This window comes from Gossypium raimondii, chromosome 4 (genome assembly GCF_025698545.1).
Source record: "Gossypium raimondii isolate GPD5lz chromosome 4, ASM2569854v1, whole genome shotgun sequence".
Taxonomy (NCBI): domain Eukaryota; kingdom Viridiplantae; phylum Streptophyta; class Magnoliopsida; order Malvales; family Malvaceae; genus Gossypium; species Gossypium raimondii.
In genome coordinates, this window is record NC_068568.1 from 46,448,878 (window position 1) to 46,475,206 (window position 26,329).

General features: G+C 31.4%; 2 protein-coding genes across 4 annotated transcripts; both read right to left on the bottom strand.

The window, feature by feature from the left end:
- Positions 1-1,646: 1,646 nt before the first annotated feature.
- Positions 1,647-6,766, bottom strand: LOC105779575 (uncharacterized). Of its 2 annotated transcripts, none has more exons than XM_052629731.1 (5): positions 6,423-6,766; positions 6,221-6,326; positions 4,897-5,108; positions 2,421-4,257; positions 1,647-2,318 (listed from the first exon to the last, which is right to left on the bottom strand). In XM_052629731.1, exons 1-4 carry the CDS (start codon positions 6,609-6,611, stop codon positions 2,983-2,985), a joined length of 1,782 nt encoding a protein of 593 aa, XP_052485691.1. In that variant the 5' UTR covers positions 6,612-6,766; the 3' UTR covers positions 1,647-2,318; positions 2,421-2,982. The 2 variants fall into 2 exon arrangements, with proteins under 2 accessions (XP_052485691.1, XP_052485692.1); XM_052629732.1 differs by having other exon boundaries at positions 6,252-6,326; positions 6,423-6,486.
- Positions 6,767-10,928: 4,162 nt separating this feature from the next.
- LOC105779946 (mitogen-activated protein kinase kinase kinase 3) lies at positions 10,929-15,849 on the bottom strand. 2 transcript variants are annotated; one of them, XM_012603972.2, is made up of 11 exons: positions 15,257-15,849; positions 14,244-14,579; positions 13,933-14,020; positions 13,734-13,796; positions 13,436-13,596; positions 13,255-13,330; positions 12,668-12,727; positions 12,435-12,542; positions 12,103-12,339; positions 11,521-11,627; positions 10,929-11,424 (listed from the first exon to the last, which is right to left on the bottom strand). In XM_012603972.2, the coding sequence occupies exons 1-11, from the start codon at positions 15,748-15,750 to the stop codon at positions 11,166-11,168; spliced, it is 1,989 nt and encodes a 662-aa protein (XP_012459426.1). In that variant the 5' UTR covers positions 15,751-15,849; the 3' UTR covers positions 10,929-11,165. The 2 variants fall into 2 exon arrangements, with proteins under 2 accessions (XP_012459426.1, XP_012459427.1); XM_012603973.2 differs by having other exon boundaries at positions 11,521-11,624; positions 15,257-15,845.
- Between the last annotated feature and the right edge of the window lie 10,480 nt (positions 15,850-26,329).

The window sequence follows — 26,329 nt, forward strand, 5'->3', positions numbered from 1 at the left end:
AACCATCTTTGGCTTTAACTTTTCATCTTTTGATTTTAGTTTCATATTGTGAAAATCAACCACTATATTCATAGGTTAGAGTACTTGCTTAGTTCGAAAGGATTTGAGAAAAAATAATAGACTTGAAAAAAAGTTTAGATAAAAAAATTAGGGTTGTTTAAAATGTAAGCGGGGCATGGGTTTAAATCTTCAAGGCTTGAGCCTAGCCCAGCCCAACCCTACATATTTTTAAGTTTATAATATTTTATGTTATAATAAACCTATATTAAGTATATAATACTACTTCAATATAAATATTAAAATAATGTTAAGATACGGTATAAAAAATTTACAATAAATAAAAAAACAGACAAAAGTTATTAAATATTAAAAAATAATGTATAGATTATGAATTTTAAACAAAATTTAGGTTGAAAAGGTGGATGTGTAGTATCCTACAATGTTATTTAAAACTAATTATAGGACACTGTTGTGAATATTTATTGGGATGTGGAAGAAAACGATCTTCCCATTTTTTTGGATGTTCCTTTTCAATCTCAACTACATCCGTCTGACCCAAACTGCCTTTAACCTTGTTACAGTTTTTAAAATTACTACACAGACGGGGACTCTTGATTCCAAGTTCTTATTGATCATTAGGTAATAATGAATTATTTGGAGAACACAAATGTTTCCTCAACTTGTGCACAAAATATTTTGTATGCTGTAAAATGTGGGTAAAAAGTAAAAATGAGATTGAGAGATTAAGAAGGTACCCTTACCCTGCCTTTAACTTGGAAAATAATTAATTAAATTAAATTTTAACTTAATCTTGCTTAGTCTAGTTTTGCCTTGATAGAGACGAGAGTAACAGATTGCCCTAGCACCTCCATTGTTTTTGTGAACTTCTACATAATAAAAACAAAATCTACTCTTTTCTCTCCGTCTTAGGGTTAGCAAATCTCTCCATTCCTGGTGGTATGCTCAGGGCGGGTCCCATTTACAACGAAAAAACAAAATGAGAAAAGCAAAAGGAAATGGAATACTCATCAACTAAAACCCAAGTTTTCTATTGATTTCTGCATCCTCGGGTGCAAAAAACAAGCTCCTACGATGAGAATTCAAACCAAATTTAATCAAGAACAATAATAGTTCAATGGAAAACTTATTTTCACTTATTCCTTGAGTTACTCAGGACTCGTCCATTCAAAAACTCATTTGGCTCTCAATAAAAATTTTACTGAATAGTTACTGTATAATAAAATGAAATTTAAAATTGCTAAATCATAGGTAATATATTTATTATAATTTACTGAATTAAAATTCTATTTTATTATAGAAAAAAAAGTCTTTATCTGTAGATCACTCCCCATCGGGCAGTTGGTACAGTAGCTCTGGTCGAAAGAGTTGGTGTTAAATGGTAGAATAATGTTGGGTGCTTTTGCTGCCATTCTCTTTCTTCTTCTTTTGCTACAATTGGTTAGCTTCATTTAGGACGCCAGTACGCCACGTGTGTGACCCTAATACTTTTAAATCTTATTTTTCCTTTGAAATTTGAGATTAATAATGATTATCAAAGAAAAGAAAAGAAAAAATATTATATTAATTTTTAAATGGCGTTGATAGTTTAGTTGAATTTGATACGATAAATAAATAAAAAACAATGATAAATAAAACTATTGAAATTAATTTATCAAATAATTTATTTATAAATTAATATAATTTTGACTCCCAATACTAAATTTTCTTTCTTCAACTTATTGTTTAGTGTTATACGTAGTTAAATTTCTCAAACATCAATTTTTTGAAGGCTAATTGGTTATGAGCTTTTGACAATTTTGACAATTGAAATCTGTTTAATCCTTTGAACAATAAATAGATACATAAAATCTGTTTAAAACCATAGACAATTCTTCTTCCCATAAGCTTTAATGCCTTGCTTGTTCCTAATGAGCTGAGCAAAGTTCAGCCCAGATCATGCTATTGCTATTGATAGTCGCAAGTAACAAAACTTAGCAAATTGCTTCCCATTTTTTGTTTTAATTAGAAGCATTTATAGCAACCATGGTAGCGTGTTCCTGTTCTTGCTTTCAGTCAGAGAAGCTCAGCTATGAGAGATTGTGAAACTGTCCTCAAAAGTGGAATCCCACCCCTTAAAATGATCCCAATATACCATTCATTTTCCATTTCCATAGTATCATTTGGTTCTGACTCACCATTAGTTACAAATACTGTATTAGCCAAGCGGATTTTTGGTCACTGGATGACTGGTCATGATACCGCAGCTATTGACATCGACTGAAGCTTTGGCAAATCATAAACTTCCCACCTTCAGCAAGCTTTGCACCAATTTGGACATATTAGTACTAACCAACAATGCTAAGCTTACATTTTTCAAATATATTTTTTAACAAGGGAGACAAGTTGAAGAAGGAACTTACGGGATGGCTGATGCTTGATGGAAAGCTCTCTCTTTGGTTGATATGCCCATTGCTAAAGAATATGACACAGTTCCAGAATTCTCACCAAGTTATCATGATGCATTGATGCTACTATGGTTCTTGTTTATTCCGCACGGAAATAATGCTGATTCACCCAATTGATAGTCCATGATAGTCAAATAGTATATCAATTGAAATAGAAATAGCTTTCTTGTGATGAAGAGATGAAATTAAACAAAAAAAATTAATGGTTTCCCCCACCCCTTGTTTGTATTTCTTGTAGTATAAGATTTTAAGTGTATAATCACAAATAATACACCCTTTTATTCTGAAGAGAAAGAATATCTGTACAACAATAATGGTGACCCCATGGTACCTTGCCCGGATTCATCTAAAACACAGTTGGCTCCAACCTGCGGTGCACGAATAACTGGTATGTTACTTTGGGCAGTGATGGTTCCTGGTATCATTCTGCAAGTAACAAATATTTTCACCGGGCAAGCATTAACTTTGGTCTGAAAGCCGGTAGTGTTGTCTCTTTCATGGGACATAACAGAACAAATTAATTTCCCCTGGACCGTTTGATGGCATTCCTTAGCACCACTAAAGAGGGAAGAGGCTTAGGCACAGGTGCATTCATTGACCGGTACAACTTTCGGAAGTTGTCACTGTAGCCCTTTGAATATCCGATAGAGTAAGAACACTTGTTAGTTTCCTTCCTTGTCAGATTCTCACATTGCAGTGTAATCTCATCAGCCTGTTTGTTTTCATATCTGTACTCGTGGTAAGTATCCCATCTCCTCTCCTCACTTTGCATAACAGTTTGAACTGCCTCTAGCTTGTTCTCTAATCTTTCCTCGACAGTTTCCGTAGTCACCAACTTCTTACATTGCAGTGCAGAGCCTTCTGCCATCAGCTCATTTTGCAATCTATTCTCAGAATCTTCATTGGTGTTATGGACTATAACTAGTTGCTTCATTTCATTGACAACACAAAGAGGGTTGTCTCTTGTAGATATGCATTTTTCCTCAGGTGGAAAATCAGGATCATGAAGGCTAAGCCTTGCCCGACCAAAAAGTGTTACAGGTGGCCTTTTGCTTGGAGGAGACAAACTCAAGAGCCTTTTCTTGCAAGATGATACATTAATAGGCCGCAGTTCAGATTCTACACAAGTTAGGGTGGATACTTCAACCATGGGAGAACAAGCTACAGTTTTGACAGGTGAATTTACTTGTGGACAGGGTTCCATGTCAATGTCCAGAAGCTTCCAAAGAGAATCATCAGAATTTATGTAGGAATCAAAACAGTGCTTCCTAACATAATCCAACTCCATTGCTCGACAGCTGGGGGTTGTAGATACAACTCTTTTAGGAGCAAGAAGTTTCAAAGCCCACTCTAGCTCTTCCCTTGATGAGTGCATAGAATAACAGACATGCCAAATACCAAACTGATCCTTTATTGCTTCATTAAATCTTATCTTCCTTCGACTATCCATTTCTAAACGCTCTTCCTCGCATACATACCACATTGCTGAAGGTCGTATAATGACGGGCTCATGCTGAAAATTAGCTTGGGCCTCAGCAAACATTATTGTTGCTCGTTCAGATAGTTTAGGGAAACCATCAAACACCTGGAAACGAGAAGTTGGATCTTCCGAAAGGATTTCAGGAGCTATGATAGTCAGTGATTGGAAATAATCAGCATTTTTTGCCTTATCAACATAAATCTTGGACCCAAAGGTTAGGGACACGCTGGTGAGAATCTCTTCCTGACCCAGAAGGTCACATGTTAGATACACCACGGGTGCATTTGGATGCTTCCATATACAATTGATAACCTAATTCAAGGAAACAAAACGTTGTATCAACTTAAGTGTTAGTCTGTACAAAGGTCGGTCAAAACGAAGATAGGAGAAAGTATCAACAAATGAATAGACCCTCAGGAAACTGTGACACACTACGACTAATCAAAATAATGACAAAAGAACAAGTAAAATTGATGTTTTAATCATACTTTTACTAATTGCTAGTGAATGCCAATCCTTTTCTTACAAACATTGTTGCTGTCTTTATGATATTATGATTGTTAAGGATTAATGTCAAAATGGTGTTATTTTTTCATTACTCCTAGGATCAAAATACAATGGGACTGCTTGCATGCGTTCACATCTGCCTGCGTCAGTGCATTATTAACAAAGCAATATCTGAAATCTAATGTAAAATATTTCCTTAATTTAAGTTATAAAACATCACAATTAACAAGAAAAAAATGCAAAGGAATTCCCCCCACCCCCTCCCCCATTTGAAATGGTAGTGACTAAAGAAAATATTGTCCGCATACGATAGTCAAATCTCGGTGGTTCTCATAAGTTGGTACCGCATTCATGAGAAATGAATAATAAAAACATTTGAAATTCCAATTAGGCCTACAATGACAAGACAATTAAAACGAAAATCACTAAGCAAACAAGGACTACCTGATGGATTGCTGAATGCTTGCTGGGTAGATTTCGAGAGAATCTACCAAAAGTGCAGTCTAGAAAAACATAATCAAAACGACATTGTGGCTCTTTTCCTTTCCTGCCAATATACTTCTCAGGTAAATTTTGGAGGCACTCTGGGGTGAGTCTACAGTCTCCGGTATGCAAGATGTTACCAAAACTGCCTTCAAACAAGAACATAACTGCTCCTGAAATTCATACTATATGTCAATACAAATTTTTCTCAAACCACAATAGGTTATGCATATAGAGAAAATTACCAAACCATCCCCACACCACACACTTCTTCATAAAAGCAGAAAGCATCATCTACGAAAGTAAATTTCTAAAAGTCAAAGACAACCAAAGCAAGTGTCATGTTTTCAACTATGTTACCTGACTCTCCACTTTCCCTCAAGTACCTAAGTCTGACACATAATTTGGAAATCGTTATAGGTACGATCCTCTAAATATATGCAAAAACTGACAAAAAAACTGAGAATACCTATGTTGAACATATATCAGCATCGAACACTCACCCATGAGTCCATGTAACATAAAATCTATCAAGTCAGAAACTCAGATGCTAGAATCCATTCTTATATAAAAATTTATCAGTAAATGGTGAAGAGATTCTTCTTCTAATTCAATGAGAATTGTCTGCTATACTAGAAATCCAATACTCTTTATCACAAAAGACCAACTAGAGTACATCATGACAAGTAGTGATCTCTAGATATTATCCAGATCAGTACTACATGGGAACAATAACGGAATTAATGCAAACATCAAGATCCTCTTCAAAAGCATACATTAATTTAGGATGCAAACAATTACAAATTCCCTTTTATTATTATTTTTGTTATTAGCTTTTAACTTGCAAAATAATTTGTTATAAGACAAAAGCAACAGGATAAATGATTTAAAAGGAAAATGGCCCCAAGATAAAACTGATTGCAACATCGTTTCTTTTTTTTTCAAATAAATGTCAAGACAATTAAAATTTTAATACTCAAAACTATAGAATTCACTCTAGCATCCAAACACACTTGTTGCCTTGCTGCTTTTGAAAATTAAGATAAATAAATAACAATCACACAGAGTCCTTTAGTACTTTGTTTGCATAAGCAATGACAAAATCGTATAATTGTTGCCATAAATGAACCCTATAAAAGAAAATTGTCAACTTAAAGCCATATCACAACATTCAAATTTCAAACAAACCAATGCTGAGAAGTAATCAACAAAGAATTCTCAAATAATAAATCAATAAAAAAAAACGACAAAATAGACCAAGAAATCAATCAAATGAATAAATTACCAGGACAATGATTAGAATCAAAAGCTGTAACCTGAAATTCCCCATTTGGGTCGTTGATAACAATGGATTCCCCTACTTCAATTCCCACGAACAAAGAATCATCAAGCTGCCAAACCACGAAAAAAAAGAAAGAAAAGGATCAGATAACAGAAAAAAAATTATTCTCCAAATTCTAAAACCATGATAAAGAAAAAGGCAAAACCTGAGGATAGTTTAGAAGAACAAGGGATTTAGTGAGATGAGTTGAATAAATTGGATAAGAAAAGGGAGAGGAAATGCCAGAAGTATGATCTTTATGAGCATGGGTCAAGAAATGGTGCCTTTTTCTCTTCGAAGATGGACTGAACGTGTCCACTGAGAAAGGCAGCCCTTTGGGCATTTCGATTGGCATCTCTGCTTGATGATTATTTGATTTTGGCTGAGAAAATTCATGTGAATTTGGGGCTCTTTATATTTGGATTTTCTTCCCTCAAAGCTTCCACAGGAAGGAAGAAAAAAGGGGGGGAAATGAAGTATTTTATTACGGAATTGAGTGGGAAACTGGAATTTGAGAATCGAAGAAGAGTCGTGATCAGCTGCATCTGGCTTTTTTTTTATACTTACGTAAAACCGACTCTCTCTTACAGGCCAATAGACCTGTCAATGGTTTGTGCTTATCTCGGGCTGGCCTGGCCCAAATTTAAAGTATATCTTTTTGAAAATATTTTTATTTAAATTTAATTATTAAAATATAATAATATATTTTTGGTGGATCAAGTTTAAGCATGTTATTGAAATCTTTTTAAAATCGAGCCTTGATTTGATCTAATTTAACTTATGGACATTAATCTAAAGTTCAGAACTCATAATTATTATCATACTAATCACGTCCAGAATTATAATTAAGCTCTCGAAATCGAAATAAAATATTTCTAAATATGTTGTGAAGCTAAGAGATAGTTTTTCGATCTATATGAAGACATCTAAACTAAAAAAATATTTGTATCTTATCCAAAAATACGTCACAATTTGACTTATCTTCCAAACTTAAAAATTTATCAGCTTTGGCAAATTTAACTAAATATGTTTCATCTCATCCGTGCGTGCATCAAATTTGTATAGGCTAAGATTAGTCGATACAATAGGATTCAAGTCAAATTCTATTAGGGCCCTTATTTGAGTAGGGAAATTCATTTTAGTCCTTCCTTTATTAAAAGAAGTGCTTAAAGCAATCTTGTACGTTAAGAAATAGTCCAAATTAGAACACTATGTAGACACAAATTTCGTGTCAAGTATTAACTTGAAAATTTAGAGTCAATTTATTGATAACTTTGAAAGAGGTTACAATCTTTGGATATTTCTTAATTACAATGAAAATTCATTTGATTCTTCTCTCTTATTTAGCTTTGATCCAACGATCATACAGACTTGATCTTAAAAAGATGTGGTTTGGTTCAAGGGTCATCGAGACTTGATCTTGAAGTTGAGTTTGGCGAAATGTTTGCTTGAGAATTTGATTTGATTGGATTCAAATTGTGTTGAGACTTGATCTTGAATCACTAATGTTCGCTTCAATGGTCGTTGAAACTTGATCTTGGATGGTTGAGTCTGCTTAAAGGGTCGTCAAGACTTTATCTTTAAAACAAGTTTTGCCTCCTTTTTGTTGGTGAAACCGGATCGGGTTGGGGAGAGCTTGTGTTCAAAACTACTATGGTGTTCATCAAATTTTCTTCGAGTTCTTTGATTTCTTCAAGAATTTTTTAGACTTTTTAGAGAACTTAGGGTCTGCAAAACCTTTCCTTCAGAAAACTTCTGAAGTTGTCGAATGGCTTAGAAGTGACATCTTTTTATAATGCCAATGAGACAAATAAAGATATATATATATATTTTTAGATTTAACTTCTTCATTCGAATGTTTTATAAGAATTAACTCTTTTATTTATTATTTATCTCAAATTAATTTAATTAATTAGAGTTAAAATAATCGTTAAAGAATATAAGTTGTTTATAAAAAGTTCTAAAAATACAATAATAACATATGATACTGTTAAATGGCAATGTATCAATTTTTCATTAAATAGATAGTTGACATGACATTTTTATAAAAATATTTTGTATTATATGTTATGTCTTCAAATAATTTAAAATTAAAAATAATAAATTTATAATTATTTTCAAAATTGAAAAAGTAATATTTTTTAAAAATAACAAAAATATCATTAAAATTTCAAAAGTATAAAGAAATCAAAATGACAGAAATTAATTAAAATATAAAATTATTAAAAATTCTAATATAATTAAAGGGATTATAAAAGAATGTCCATATTTATTGACGTGGCATATAAAATGAATTCATCCATATCATAAAAAATTCATATTAGCAGTCCATTTTAATAAAAATTTGATTTGTCACCATTTGGTTGTATACATCATCGACTTAACGGAAAATTTGCAACAACGTCCTAATTAATTTAAAACAATTTTTTAACGTACAAGAATTGATCTAAAACGTTAACTTGTAGTAGAGGGACTAAAATGAAATTCGGTTACTAACATAGGGAACTCTACTGGAATTTGACCGTAAAATTCTCTTATTCTAGTTTTGGGTAAAATTGTAGGAAAGTCCTTATACTATGCATTTTCGACTATTTTAGTCCTATTGTAATTTGATAATTTGTGTTCCCTCAAGTAAACTTTTTTTTTTCACAAATTCCATCAAATAGCTTGTCTTTTTCAATACTTTTTTGCACATTGAAAAAAAATGTCAAAGAAAAAGAAAGTTGTATAATATTTCTCAATTTAAACTTAAAAATTTCAACAATCACATGTCATCAGTGGCAGAGCGACGGGTCTTGCACCCTAAAATGGAAAAAATTTTCATTGAGGCCCTTTATAATTTATCAAATTTCAAATTAGTAATGATAAAATTTTACTTTGGCCCCCCCAAAAATAATAAAAATTTGATTGAATCCTTTAAAAATTATAAATATATAGACTATTAAAATGGTAGAATTACATTTTTACTATCGTAAAAATATACAAATTAATTCCACCAAAAAAAAAATTCTGACTCCGCCACTGCATGTAATGGAATCATAACTTTTTAAAAGATATATCACGTCCAATTATTTGATGAAAATAACGGGAAAAAAATGGTCTCGTGATTGAAACACATATTTAAAAACATAGAAGAATTAGAAATAATCAGATTGTGCCATTAACCTTTTGATCAAGTGACAATACTATTGTGTTTTACAACGTTAGAGTTTGGATTCAATTCCTAATAACCCCACCCTTACATCCGATTATAAAAAGAAAAAAAAACCCGAATGATTTAAATCTAAAACCTCAAATCTAGTTTGATGTTCGAAATTGTATATTATTTGCATTAAGTTCAAGTATCAATATCCAATTTGGGTTCAAGCTAATTAAATTATTTGCTAGATATCCAAATCACTAAATATTTGGATTTAAGAAGTATAAATATTTTGTTTAAATAAAAAATTTAAAAACTAAAGATATCTAAATTTATTATCTAAAAATAAAGCTAATCTATTGGTTTGAATTCGAATATTATTCAAATCCGTAAAAGGAAATTTAAACATTATATCTCCAAATCCGTATTACGATGAATTAAATTAGTCAAAATATATAATATTAACGGATATGGGTATTAAAATTATATTTGGAGATGGTTAAATTATATATTTTATTAAGAAACTAAATATGTATGAAAATATTATTCGAAAATTTTGGTAAACATTAACATCAATGTATGTATCAATACATATCACAATAGAAAAGATATTTTTGGCCGCAAACATTGTCTAAAGTCCAGTGCGATTTGATATTAATATTATGGGCAAACTTCCAATCCACCTAAATATAGCAATAAAATAATAAAAATATTGCAATCAGGTTTTAGAGTTTGGGTTTTGAATTTAAGATTCAGGTTCGGGGTTTAAAATTTTAGGTTTAAGGTTGAATTTAAAGTTTAAATTAAAAAATACTAAAATTATGTATCAACGACATAAAAATAAATTATTAAAATATTATTAAATAATTAGAAAGGAATATAAAATAATGTGACACCCTTGTTTAATTTTTTTTACTAAATAAATTGTATTAAAAAATAGTTAAAAAATTTTAAAAAAATAATTAAAATATAATCTAAAAATCTTAAAGACAAACCAAACAAAATTATTAAAGCCGAACCGAAGTGGATCCTACGGGCATAATCTCCGCTACCGTATAAAAAGCAACGAAAAGAGAGGAGACATTTTCAAGGCACGTTATTCATGGAGCCGCCTTTCTTATCTGGAACAATGCTAACTTTGTCTGGTTATAAATATGAATGGCCACATTCATTCATTCATTTATATTATATCCTCATTCAATGCCACTTGCTAACGTGACAGACAAGATGACTAGATGAGTCGCATGTACGGTCCCCAACGTGACATTTGCAGACATCAAAGTACGACCCTGCTCTACGTCACACAAGGCAAATCTCATTCTTGTTGATCATCTTTTTGCAGACATGATCACCCCTCTTTTCTCCATCATTTACGAAGCATGTCTCCGTACAAAGGCACAATACATGCCCCACTCCCTCACCCCTCATTCGCACCTGCTTCAAAATGAAGCTTCCAATCTGTAGCTAAACTCTGATGACTGGTAATGGTATTTGACTACTTTGATGAACTAGTAGTATACAACATCGTCAACGTTACAAATGAAAGTCATCACCTTCCATATACAACCAAAAATAATCAACAATATATATGTTGTTACAATATAAAATACATTCTACCAGCTTCATCTTTTCCCATGCAACAAAAGTCCCACTGTTCCCCATATATTCACCATTCCGAGAATCCTTTTAAGTTAAAATGTAATTTGCCAGATTTACCAAAATAGGGAGTGGAACATTGATGATACTCTATCCTACTTATTTACAATAATCTCAAATAGGTCTTGTTCTTGGCGAGGTGCCTGTTGTTTGTACTTTTAGTTGTGGCGCTTCAAACCAAGGATCATGAGTGTATCTCGGGTTTGGTCTTGATGTGTTCCCAGAGAAGTCGCCTAAGTTATGACCACTCTGTCCTACAAACTGGTAAGCTGGATGAGGAGGAGAAAGAAAACAACTCATGTGTACTGGACCGTATCTTAAGGGGCTTGAACAAGGAGATACGGGCAACGATGTGATTGTTCTTGCATTATCTCTGTGCGCAAATACAATATAGGCAACTTACTTAAGAACTTGATGCATGTATGCCAAGTAGAGAAAAATGAAACATTATATGTTAGATTGTTAGTACCTTGGGGTCCTCAGTGCTCTTGAGGTTGTAGCCATTCCCTGCGTCCCATAATCTCCATCAAATGAGAGGATATTATTTCTATTCGATTGCATTTCCAATATAGGCTGCTTAGAAAGTTACAATAACAACAGAGATTAGCTTAAATCCGGCTTGAGTTACTTATAAACAAACTTCAACTACAGGAGTCTGTTGATGTACAAGATATGGTTTAGAAATGTCTAAATTATCCAGATTAAGTGTTGCTATGAAAAGTGCTACCATTTGTTGAATTCAAATGTAAAAAGAATTGCATAAAACAATAAAAGTTCAGAAATGTGAGCGTAACAGTCATTTCATCTTCTAAAGTGGGTTTAACCAGAGAAGTAGGTTTCTATATGTGTAGCATCCATGTCCAAAAAACTTGCTTGTATATTAAAACCAAGAAGCTGAAGTTGTTGCAACAAGCATATTCTAAATTAATCAGTTCAGAATGCCTGGTGAGGTCTTCCTTACATGTATAAAAGTGAAAGTCTATGTAGTAAGAGGTAATAGAAATCATAAGGGAAAAAAGGAATAGGAAACAAGCATCTTAAGGATACATACCGGAGTGCGGCTTCCATCAAATGTGTAAGGAAAAGCATCCTTGGTTATGCTGATGTTAGCAACTCTTGTAGTTGCTTGGTCACGAATGAAAGGGTGATCTAGCAGTTGAAAGGCTGTAGGACGTGCTGACGGGTCTCGTTGCAAGCAAAGCCTAATGAAACTTTTTGCTTCATTAGAAAGGTGATCAGGAATCTCCGGAACATCCTTGCTGTTTCCAATCTTAAATATTGCAGCCACCTGTTGAGTCCAGAAATATAAAAAGTTCTCCTCAACTCAAAGATAGCCAGAAAAATACATTATCTGAAAGATTGTTTGGAATTAATATGTCGCACCCCTTCATACTGACTCCATGGTGGTTTTGATGTTGCCATTTCAAGTATAGTACAGCCCAAGCTCCAGATGTCCACTGCAAGGTTGTAGCCATTTGTGTTCATTACAACCTGAGATCAGAAAATACACGAGTGGGAAGAATAATTAGCACTAAAATAGCAATCAAAAAGTTTCTAAGAAGAGAAAAAGGGAGTGGTTCAGTGATTAATATATCAAGACAAAGGAAAGGTGATACCTCTGGTGCCATCCAATAAGGACTTCCCTTGAACGAAAGCATTGTACCACAAGCTGATATCTGGAACAGCAGGAAATTAAATAAGTGGCCTATCTCAATCATTAACTGAAGAAAAAAAAGATGATAGAAAGCTGGGAAAAAATAACACTGACATTTTCAGTTTTCATTCGAAGATATCCAAGTTAGATTTATCAGTCTTAATTTTCAGCCTTCAGACAGGAAAAGGAAAAAAAAAAAAAAGAGTTTTTCTTTTTTTAATTCCCTATTTTCAGTTTTGATTCAAAGGCATCTATTATGTTAAATTTACATAAAAGCTTTAGATCTTCTGCCTAAAGACTACAATCAGTTCTGTAGGCAGAAAAGAATAAAGAAGAAAACATCAACTAATTTGAAAAGGGGTTTAAAGGATAGTCTAAAGGACAAACTTTTGTATAGTAAAAAGATGATTTCTTTAAACAAAATCAGATTCCTATCAACATCATTTGAAAGATACTTAACATCTTAGCCACGACTAATTTTGAAGGATAATGAAGCTTGAGTATGTAGAACAAAGCCCCTCATTTCCAAGATGATATTTGGTAACATACATGTTTTGCCATGCCAAAGTCTGCCAACTTGATTTCACCAGTAGGATCCACTAGTATGTTTGCCCCTTTTATGTCTCTGCAATAAGAAACCCACAGCTTTAAAACATAAGAATTAAGATACAGCTTAAGCCTCCCTATAACAGACATATAAGCATCCATAACTAGAACTACATCCAAGTACCTATGCACCGTATTTCTTCCATGTAAGTAAGCAAGCCCAGAAAGAATTTGTCTTGTATAGTTTTGAATAACAGGTTCCTTGAAGGAACCATATTCTTGAAGCAATTTGTGGATTGAACCACCAGAGACATATTCCAAGTAAACAGAGAGCGTTTCTTCACCCTGGAAAATAGCAATTAGATTTTACTAAGAAGCAAGGTCCATTTAACTGGTACAGGAGAAGGATGATCATTCTTCCTTCCCCTTTCTTCCATAATGCAAGTGAATCATTTGCATGTTAGCAGTATATAAAACTATACCAGTTCACTTCCATAGTATCGGACGATGTTTGGATGAGATAGCTGATTCAACAAATTTATCTCCTGTTTATATTAAAAAGTATTAGAAAAACCAGACACTCTAATGCAGCAATTTGAAAATGGTTTCAATATCGACTGGTAAAAGGATAGGGAAGGTTGAATAATGTTGTATTCAGAAAGAACCAGACAAAACTATTACCTGGTTCAGTTGTTTGAGGCATTCTTTTGATGTCTGATCATCAGAAACGAACCTGACTTCTTTTATAGCACACATCTGCCCACTTTCACTGACAAACATTGATACACAATAGTTAGAGAAGCATAAACTATAAACAAAATCTAAATATTTTGAATCTCAAGTCATAATGCTTGATAAATATCTTAGTTATGTTGCAAATTAGCAGATAGCATGACAACAACTATTTACTTTCACTAATAAATATCAATTCTTTAAGCATTTATGACTTTTGCAGTGTATGATAATTAACTTATACAAAAAGCAAGTCCTACCTATTAAATCCAAGATAAACATGTCCAAAAGTTCCCCTCCCTAAGAGTCTCCCTTTACGCCATTTTGATAGAGAGCAAGGTGTGTTTTCACTAACTCCACTAGTTCTTGTGTTAGGCAAGGCAGGAGGACTAGTAGGAGAACCTGGTGGAAGAGGCAACTTATGACACACAGACTTCCCATCTTCCTTCTTCCCTGTTGGAGACTCGAGACTCACTCCAGATAATCTATGATGAAGCGGTGATGTTGGGCTGGTTGGACCTCTCGACCTCGGACCAGGGCTTCTCGACCTCACGTTGCTTCTAGTTTCACCTTGGCCTCTCATGTCATTATATGACCTGTATTTTAGTTAATTACAGAAACTCTTAACCTCCGTCTGCAGAGCTAAATAGCATATCACAATTCTTATCTTTTGGCTCATTATAGAGTTATGATATATATTGCTTATAGATGTTAGAATCCAACACTATATCAATCAAGAAGTACCTTCAATTTGGAAACAAAGTAGTTAATAATTTACAGAAGATAGAGTTATAATGCCAAAACAAAAGAAGGTTGGCCCTTTGGGGGAAAAAGTAGAGTAGTCCTAAATTTAGTAAACAAAAACAAAATTTGGGAGGTTTGAACACCAAATTTTGAGAAAATATAAATCATGTATTCTAATTCTAACCGAAATAAAGGGAAAAGAGAACCCATACCCAAAGTAAACAAACTCTGACAGAAAAAATAGAGAGAGAATTTCTGTTCCAAAAGCTGAAAAAAATTAGCAGATGGCAGACCCAAAGGGATATTCTGATAAAATTATGAAAAAAAAATATAAAAGGGGAAATAGAAGCAATCAAACTGACACCCAAGAAAGAGGAAAAAGAGTTTTTTTTTTATAATTAATCAATGACTGCTTTCTACCCGAAAAAAAAAAAACATGGCGACTGCTCCCATTAATTCAGAATAATAATAAATGAAAATTTCTCAAATTCTGAATCCAAATTATGTTAAGAAAGGGGAAAAAAGCCACCTATAGGCAATGAATTGAACGGGATCATTTGGAATCTGATTATCTTCGGAGGAACCAGAAGAGCTAAAACTACAAACCGAAGGCGACCCAGATCCCAAACCCACAACATGATCACTGTGCATCGAGGAGACAGATGGTGTAGGCAAAGGGATCCCTCTTTTTTCCCCTGAATCCGAATCGAAACCCGAAAACCCGGAAGAACCACTACCGGGAACAACAGCGCCGCCGCCGACGCCGAAATCCCTGCTCACGCGTGGCGAACTACGCGTGCTGAAAACAAGTCCTCCTCCATCATCGCAACCCTTTGGGTAGTTATTGTTCTTGTCATCGGGTGTTGCAGCCGGTGCTTTCTTTTTTCCAGCAGCGGCGGCGGTGGCGGCGTCGGTTTTAGTAGGTGAAAACTTGAGGAATCCGACGGAGGTACCACGGGGAGTTTGATTCCGAGGACTGTCTTCCTTGTTCTTACTGGACTTTTTACCCCACCAACCTGGCATCCTTTTTCTCAATCTATAATTCCTGTTTGAAGAAGAAGAAGAAGAAAATGGAGAGACGAAAAGTTCAGATTTGTGAAAGAAAATGAGATTATATATGTACTAAGAGGAAACCAAGAGGAAAGAGAGAGAAAGAAAAGATTTTATTTATTTATTTTAATTTTAATTAAATTAAATAAATTAAAAATAAAAATGAAGGGAGCGGGCCACATCTACAGTGAGAAACAGCTAAGGGAGGGTGGGGGTGGATTTGGGGACGGCCGGAGGTGGTTGCATAAAATGGTGATAGGTGATGATGACGTGGCTTCTTTTTATTTATTAATATTAATTAAATAAAAAGGAGTTAAAAAGGCGACAGTGTAGTTTGTTGGAGGTGGGCGTGCGGATATATGTATAAATACGATTGGTTTCTCTTTAGACTTTTTTTTTTTTTTTTGGGCTGTCTCTATCCGTAATCCAATGTACCATCACTCTTTTAATCTTCTAACGTATATGCTTAGCTCAACATCTAGGGTCTAGGGTTGGCACTATCATCTTAAAATTACTAATTTTTGGGATTTTTAACCTCTTCTTCCGTATCGAGGTTTTATCTTCTTTTTCTGTCGAGAGTTATGTATAACTCGTAAAAAGGGAGAGCCTCAATTTATAGAAATACAGAAAAGCTCAAGTGATACTATACTTGTAAGTATTTTACTTATGCATATGTCTTAGGTTGGTTGTTCGAATCCATATCATTATTGTTACACATTATATTAATATATCTCTTGTAGGTTGTATCTCGATCACTAAGAGCACTCCTCTACAAATCTCAACTAAGTTAATTTAATTCGATTATTCAAATTAGCTATTGTAATAATTAATTTAATGATTAAATGTAGAAGGATAGAAAATCCTAAATTAGTAATTAAATAATTCTCAACCAATGTCGATTGTTAACTTAAAGCAATAACGTTAATTGGTTTTTATTTCTTTAAATAAATATCATCTTAACTAGATCTGTTTATGGGTCGAGTTATCTGTCTAGACTCAAAGGCTCACTTGAAATTTAAGAGGATTTGGACAAAAATATCAGGCCCGAAAAATGGACTTGGGAAAAAAATTAGGTTCGTTTTAAGTTTATAATAATTTACATTACGTTATTTTTATATATTATGTAATTTAGAACACATTAAAAAACAAACTTATACTAAATATATAATACTACTCTAATGTAAACATTAAAACAATGTTAAGATGACTATATAAAAAATTTCAATAAATTTTTTTTTGAGTTTTTAACTCTAGAAAAGTAAAATTTAATGTTAATAAGAATATGAGAAAAGTTATTTCGTCTGCTGGGGTTTCATAGCACGTCGTTCTTTCTTTCTTGCAATTTGCTCGTTTCTCAAAATCAAATTGATTTAACAATAATTTTGTTCCAAACTTGAAAATGAATCCCTAGAAAATCCCAAACATAGATGGAGGACGTCGAGGAAGATCCAATTCCATGTGAGGGTGACAGAAGACGAGGATCATCAGATCTGTCTAGCACAAAAAGCACTCACAGATTGTGTTATCCACTTCACGTCGTTTAAAAGAACATTAGCAGATTTGTGGCATCCAATATGAGCGAGCTTAGGCAAAATTTTAGGCTCATATTTTGAACCGGACTTGAATAAACATAAAATATATTTATATCATATTTAGATCCGATCCGAACCCGACTCATAGGCACCTCTAATCTTAACCCGTTTTTTTTAGTTACATATAATTTCAAAATAAATTAAATACAACCTTTGGGTTGAAAGGAATTTTTAAAATTAATTTACTATAGATTAAAAAATGGTTGTAGTCTGCAGATGATGGCTGCTATTTTAATTTATTATAAATCAACAGAGTTTTTAAAATTTATACTCTCGTTTTGGACAAATTCATTGTGTTTTTTTTCTTCTGATAAACACAAATGATGGCATCGTAGCAGTTCAAATAACCAAAAAAAGGGTTATTTAATTAATGATGATTGATAATCATCAAATTAAGTAGAGAATGGGGATCATTAAGGAGAACTTTTATATATTTTTGATTAAGGAGAGTGTGATGGACAATGATTAACTTGTTGTTTTAGAAAGTTAATTATTAGGGCACATTTTTCTAATTAAAATATATCATTTTCACTTACAAATGCCATAATTTTTTATTTATCTTTAATTATGTCTAAATAAACTCTTACGCCACACCTATTATGTTAAAAGGAATTATTAAAATAAATTTACATATTTTTAAATAAATTAGATTATTACGAGAGTGTTTTTATTTATTATATTTTTAAGAATTATTGAAAAAATTGTTATTATTAGTTTCAAATCTTATGTTTCGTTATTTATTATATTCTAAATCGTGGTTCCCACATATATATACATGTGATAGAATTTCTAGTACTACATTTTTAAGTGTTTTATTGAGTTGGTGTCACCCTCTGACTAAATCCCAAATCAGTTTTAAAATCACCAAACATATTTTATTTTTATATAATAACAAATATTATTTTGAGGGTAGTATTTTTTTTATATTTCTGTATAAAAAATACGTTTATAAATTCAATTTTACCATTTCATCTAAAGCCACTGTAAAAATAGAGTGTCGATAATGGCAAGAAAAGAGAGAAAAATAGAACACACAGATCTTACGTGAAAATCCATTTGGGAAAAAAACCACGAGTAGAGGAGAAGAAAACTCATTATGTCGAATTCGAATGATACAAGAGGAGAGACAAGTACAAATTTATAGGTTTGTAAAACCATATTCTATTCAAAGTCAAATAGAAGTAATGCAGTAAGGTCAAAACACAATATTCTAATCAACATCAGATAGAGGAAGCATACTTCTATACGGATTTCACTTGTGTAGCGGTTTGTATCATACCGCGGGACCGAAAACAATGACTTATTTAAATAAGGTGTAATAGATTAAGGGTTTCATAGTATATTATTTTTATATATATAAAAAAAAGAGTATTTCTATTTTATGTTAACGGTGATTGATAATCATCTGAATAAGTTTAAATAATGAATCTGAAATAATCAAGGAGAGTTTTTTATGTATATTTTGATTAAAGGTAGTGCAATGGACAATGATTAAAGTATTAAATAATATTTTACATATTTTTAATATAAATGTTAAAATGATAAAAGGTTCTTAAATTTTACGACTTTATTTAAATAAGTCCCCACCTTTCTGTACAATTTAAAATTTTAATTTATATATATACATATAAATTATAAGTGTTTTCATCCACTGTACAGTTAGAGGTTAATCTTGTTTTGATCGGGATGATATTTAGGTAAAACATCCCAACAATGCTTTATGTACAAATGAATAAGCTTTTGAACTTTTAACTCATATATATTTTTTATAATCATAGGTGTTCTCGTCCATTTTACGGTCTGAGATTAATCTTGTTGAGATGATGTTCAAGTAAAACCTCCCGATAATATTGATTTCACAATTCAAACTTGATCTAAATGTTTGGGAAAGAAGTCAATTTTCACTTCTCCCAAACACTTTTAGAGCAGTAATTGGTTCAAGCTTACATTTTTAGGGTAATGTAAGATTCTACAATAATATTCGATCGATTGGGTTTTAAAGATTACATTGAGCCAATAATCTTATATTCTCAATAATACCAATATTTTGAAATATAAGGGTAATTTCAATTTTATCTCTCCTTTTAAGTAATCTTACATTACCTTGGTATTTGAGCTTATTTTTAATAAATTTTTTTCATTTTACTTAAATGAAAATGAAGTAATAAAAATAGTAACCATAAATTTCAATATTTTATATATACCATAAATTTCAGTTATTTTATATATAATTCAAGTAATATTAATAGAAGAAAATTAATATTGTCTGTTACATTTTGTCTATTATATTTTACCTAAAATGTTATTTTATAATAATTTTATCAATTGAATAGTTTTGGTCAAATTTGCCTTAAACCATAACAAATAATATTTTTTGTAAAATATATATTTATTTTTGGGAATAACTTACATAAGGATAATCCTAAAATTTAAAATTTTAGGCACCAATAATTTTTGCCACATCATCAAATTTTAAATGTACGAAATTATTATATACTCATCCATAGAGAAATTATTTTATGGTCATTTCTCACCACATTATTCATGTCATTTTTTAAATTATTTAATCACATTTCAACAATTTTTTCCATGCCATTGACACATAATTTTGGTAATTTTTACCCTGAGCCTGAATATAAAATCCCAAACCCAAAACTTAGAACCCTAAACATGAACTAGTAACCACGAATCTTTAAACCATGAACCCCAAACTCATAACCCGTAACCCCAAACCCATAACAATGAATCCTGAATCTTAAACCTCAAACCCCAAACTCGATGTTTGAACCTTAAAACCCAAACTTTAAACCTCGGGGTTCAAGTTCAAGGTTTGAATTCAAGATTTGCGGTTCTGAGTTCGAGGTTCAGAGTAAATAATTACCAAAAATATGTGTTAATGACATAAAAAAATTGCACAAAAGTACTAATATTTAAAAAAATTGGCTGCACAAAAATAAAAAATATTAACTTACAAAAAAATAAAATGATTAAAATGTGTAAAAGAATAAAAATTGTTTGTTTATAATTTAAGAAATTAATTATTCTAAGTAATTTAATTAAAGTTAAATTAAGTGGAGAAGATATTAGATATAAATAAGTATATAATAATACTTTGTTATCTTTAAAATTTAATGATGTGTCACTATTTTATTAGCGCCTAAAAACTATACTTTTAAGATCATCGTAATATAATTTATTCCCTTTTTTTTCTACTATTATGTTAAACAAAAATATTCTAACTACTTATCGCTTCTCCATAATTTTAATTTATTTATTTAAGAAATGAAGTGTTAAATTAATTTATTAGATAATTATATTTATTTATTATTAAAATAAAATACAGCAAGCTTCGATTTTTATGTAAAAAAAAGTAAGCATTTTGTCAACTGAACAATAAAATATGATTTTTCATCTCAATGAATAAAATAAAGTAACATAACATACTACATTCCGTAACCCAAGCATCCACTCAATCTTTAACTTATACTAAAATAAGTGACGTGGAATTAGAGTGCTAATATTTTACACCATACACTTGTTTCCCTAAAGTTCGAACTCAGTAGATTTTTAAAACTGTACAACCCTTAACCACCAAGTCACCCGCAAAAGTTGAATAAAAATTTACTCGAGTCTAGAAAAGTAAATAAAAGAGTTTATGTAAATAAAATTATTAAATTCCTAATTTTTAAAATATTTTTCAAACTAAATCTTTGTTTTATCAATGGGGGCATCAATCTTCAGACTGGTTGTTAGTCCCGACGTCTTCACATTATTTTTCGTGGATGTTTCGAAACTGAAAAGAGTTTAAGAAGACAAGATCCGCGGGGACGTAGACAATTTTTTGTAATGTATTTGTTTTATCCCCAAACACCAATAACTTGTACCAACAATATTTAATTTAGCTTTTTTTTAAATCCTGTTGTTCTTATAAAGTTGAATTATTTTCTTTTGGTGAAGATAAAATTATGTGTAACCAAACAAAAGCTCGCCGGTTGTCAAACGCCGTTGATCCCAGTGGCAATAAAACAAATTGTCGGAAAAAGAATGATAAAGATATTGTTGTAATTTTATTTTTTAGCTGATTTGGGCATATACGGAGGATTGGTAGTCAAATCCTCTAATTATAGTGTTTAGTGAATGGAAATTTGTAAGAGTTTGTTGAACTAAAATTTTAAAAACAAAAAAAAAATTGGGATGGATAACTTTTTTTACAGCTAATTGAGAATGAGATATGTGGATTTGACCATACTTGCTCGAAAATTGCTTTCTTTGCCACATATATCTATTTATTAAATATTTATATACTCTTAATTTATTAGTATAAAATAAATTCTTATGTAACTTTATATTAATTGGAATATGCTACTTGACAAATTTATTCATAGTGTGACATAATTATCAATAAGAATATAGTTTACACATATATTGATACACTGTTAATATTCATCAAATCCACAATGTTAATATTTGCAAATAAGGAACTTAATAAAAATTTTATTTAAAATTTCAAAATATCCACTAATTAATTTCCATAACCAGTGTTTTAATTCCTTGGTAATGGTGTTTCATTTCAATAATTTCACCCAATAAAGTCTAAAGTATTATAAACAAATAAATATTCGACAATAAATTGTGTCATGCCCTTATTTGTCATTTTACACATATCAGCTTTCAGTTTTACCAAACACTTTTAACTAAATAGTTAATAGAATGAGTTTGTCGAACCAGTCACTACAATCAACAATCAACTATATAATGAAAAAGAAATGAAGGTCTTGGTTAAACAAACCTTATGCTAATATAGTTAGTGTGGGTCTGGAGGTATGTTTAACTTACTTTTTGTCTCACATTATGATATATAATTTTATCATCACTGTTATTTTTATACTAATTACAGAGAAACATAATCTAGAAAATGATTCACTGTTGAAAGAGGTGAGAGGTTGGAAGAAATATTGATGATAGATTGATAATGATTGAATGAGAACGTTCATGTTGTAAAAGCAAATAAAAAGAAAATTAAAGAAAAGGAGAGAATCTTCATGGATTATAGTGTTGTATTTTTTAAAAAAGAAAAAATGTTAATAATAATAAATAAATAGACGTACAATGACAAACGGACTACACGCGTACTTAAAATATTAAAAACAAAGCTGGTACAAAAAAAGAGAGAAAAAAAAAAGGCGTTCCAGCTAATATAATGCGTGTGGTTTGGTACCTTCCAGATTTGAGTTTCTTGGATATTATCTATAAAAAAATAACTGAGTTTCCGATCAGTAATTAATCTCCTATAAAGGGATAAATGATAATCACATGGTTTAAAATTACTTTATACTTAAGATGAAGATCGAATCTTCGACTATTGGTTAAGATAAAAGAGATTCTTACTATTTTACTTAATTCTCGTAATTATAACAAAATTTACAATAATGACATACATATAATCGTCAATATTGAAGTGTTAGACACACTAATTATTAAAACAGACTTCCATTATTGACCCTGTAAAAAGATGATAAAAAAATATACATTGACCCTGTAAAAGATTGGAGTGGGGCTGGGTCACCAGCACAATAGGTCAATAAGTAAAACCTTTCAATAGTTTAATCATAAAATAATGAAAGTTAAGCCATACATAGATACCAACTAAAATATCCATTGTAAGTCGAAAACTACACATGACAAGACCTAGTCTCGAGGGTCTTACCCACTCATACACATGACCAGGGTTGAATTCCCACTCATGCACTTAAAAAAGTGATATAATATAGTTAAAATTTATTGGATAATGGACTTGATTAGAAATTAAGATTAATACGGTCCTTAAATCATGTGTAGGTTAACTTTTTGAAAGATTTGTATGTAATTTTAGAAAATCAAAATTACAGGACTGAAAGATTTATCAGTATTTATAACATTTACCGTATTTAAATAAAATTGTAATCTTAATCTTATAATATAATAAATAATTAAATGTATTTTGGTGTAAAACATTTTCCAGATAAAGATTAGAGAGAGAGGGTAGATTAAATATGGGATAATTAATTAAGTTAATTATTACTTATATATAAAATATCAGAGAATTTTAAGCCAGAAAATATGGATCAGGCTTCTATTAAAAGTAAACTGAAGGATGATTAGTAAACAAAACTAACATTAATTATGACATGCCTCATGCGTGCGCCTCTTACAATTGTTTTTGTAATATAAATATAGCAGGAGAAAGTTTTTTATATTATCCCCCAAAAAATAAAAATCTAACAAAGATTTTCATTTTCCTTTTAAATGGATAAGCCTAGAATTCGCCGATAGAATTCGCCGATTTGAACACTCGTTCGAAAAGTGAGAGAGTTTGTTACTATTTTGTTGTTATTGTTTAAATATTGTATAACTCTTATTTTATTGTTAAATTTGCTACTATTCTAGAGACATTTGCTTGTTAAGTTACATCTATCTTAATGTTATTTAAGTATAAATACTTTTTTTTAATTTTCAATTTGTAGGAAAACGTTTATTTTAATCTTTTTAGTTTATTTGGCTTATTATATTTTTGTAAACTTATTTTTATACAGAAAAATAATATAATTTTTTTAATACGGATGGGCCGGGTTAGACTCAAGTTTTAACTTTTTATCTTAGTCAAATTCGGATAAAATTTTAAACTCATTTTTCAAATCGAACCTATCAAATGAATTTACGGTACGACCCAACCATTATCATCTCTAAATAAGCCTTTCACCTACTATTATCAACCATAACTTAAAATAAGTGGCGAAACTAAGGAGCTGGCAGGGGCCCCACCCCCTTAAAATATTTTTTTATAAGACCCTTTAAAATTTTTAAAACTTTAAATTAGTAAAGATAAAATTACACTTTGACCCTCCTAAAGATATAAAAATTTGATTTACTCCTTTAAAATTATAGATATAATCTATTAAAATAGTGGAATTATATTTTTTTATTGTAAAAATTACAATTTAATTTCGCCCCATAAATTTTTTTCGATTTCATCCTTGCTTAAAATTATCCAAATCCACTTAAAAAAAAGGTCTCGATACATTAAAAAAAAGAAAAAAAACCAATTATGTTATTCGGTAAGTTAATAAATACATCAATATTACAAATACATTATAAATATATGTCAGATCAATTAAAATTTAGAATCAAAACAATATACAAAGCACATAGAACAAAGAATTGGAAAGAACTAAAGAAAACTTCCACGTAGCATTCGCATATGGTCGGATAGAGGCCCACGCATTGCAATTGCGTATGGTGGCAACAACAAATCTAGAACAAAATTTATGGGGGCTGAAATTAGATAGTAAATTTTTTGTGAGGTTAACGTGTACTTTTATTTTGGGAGATTTAAATAAAATCTTTTCATTTTTAGCGTTAAAATGTAATTTTACTACATAATAACTTTTAATTCTACTATTTATTAGGGGACTAAAAGATAACTTTTCCGTATGGGGGCCAGGCCTCTGCCTGCCCCCTCCTAAATTCATATCCGTATGGTGGGACTTGAATCTCAATACTCAAGTTAAGTTTTAAATGATTTTGAATATAAAGTATAAACACTAAGGATGTTAGAATTAAGTGACCCAAATCCTTATTTAAATAAAATACTGTGGTAAAATAAAATAAAAGTAAAATCCTTATAGAATTATACTTCTTTTATTTTATTTTAGAATAAGGTTTTTTAAACCTTATTAAACTCCATCTATTTGATATTATTTGAATAAGGAGTTTCACTCCTATTAGAATAAGGTTTACAAGCCTATAAATAGGCATAGTCTACTCCTCTTGTAATTAATTTTTTCAACATAGTGAATTTTCTTCTCTTCTGCCCGTGGTTTTTTCCCGAAAGGGTTTTCACGTAAAATCTGTGTGTTCTTTATTTTTATATTTCTATTTTTCTTTGCGATATATTGTCATTACCGACATTATATTTTTCACAAATTAGTATCAGAGCTTCCGGGTTGTTCATCTCAATCACGGTAATGACGTCTTTGAAGTACGAAATTCTGCTGTTGGATTGCAACACCATATTTGCGTTGTGGCAGATAAAGATGCAAGCAGTTCTTACACAGATGGACTTAGAGGAAGCCCTACTAGGGGTAGATAGGATGCCTTCAACTTTGACGGAAGAAGAGAAGAAGCGCAAGGATTGAAATGCGTTAACACAGTTACATCTGCATTTGTTTAACGAAATTTTACAGTATGTGATGAAGGAAAAGACTGCCGCTCGATTATGGAAGAGGTTGGAACATATATGTATGTCGAAAACTCTAACTAGCAAGCTACATATGAAGCAGCGTCTTTATGCTCATCGTTTGAAGGAATGTGCATCTGTGCACGAACACTTAACTGTGCACGAACACTTACTTCGTTGCCCTCGTCTTATTCAACCTTTAGAGATACGATTTTATATAGCCGCGAGTCTCTCACAGTTGATGAGGTTTATGATTCTTTAACCTCGTATGATAAGATGAAGCATCTTGTGGTTAAAATCGACTCTCAGGGAGAGAGTCTTATTGTTCGTGGGAGACAAGATTGAAATGCTGATGATGATCATGGAATGACACAAGAACGGTATCCTGGCAGTAAATCTAAGGGTAGATCGAAGTCTTCAAACAAAGGTAAAACTTGTAACTTTTGCAAGAAGAAAGGGCACATTAAATCTGAGTGCTATAAGCTACAGAACAAGATCAAAAGGGAGACTGCGAATCAAAATGGAAAACAACTAGAAAATTCTGGTAAAGCTGATGTTGTAGAAGATTACAACGATGGTGAACTTCTAGTCACTTCTGTCAACAATTCCAAAGTGAGCGAGGAGTGGATCCTTGACTTGGGTTGCACCTTCTACATGAGTCCCAATCGGGATTTGTTTACAACTTATGAAACAGTATCTGAAGGTATTGTGTTGATGGGAAATAATGCTTCATGTAGAATTGCAG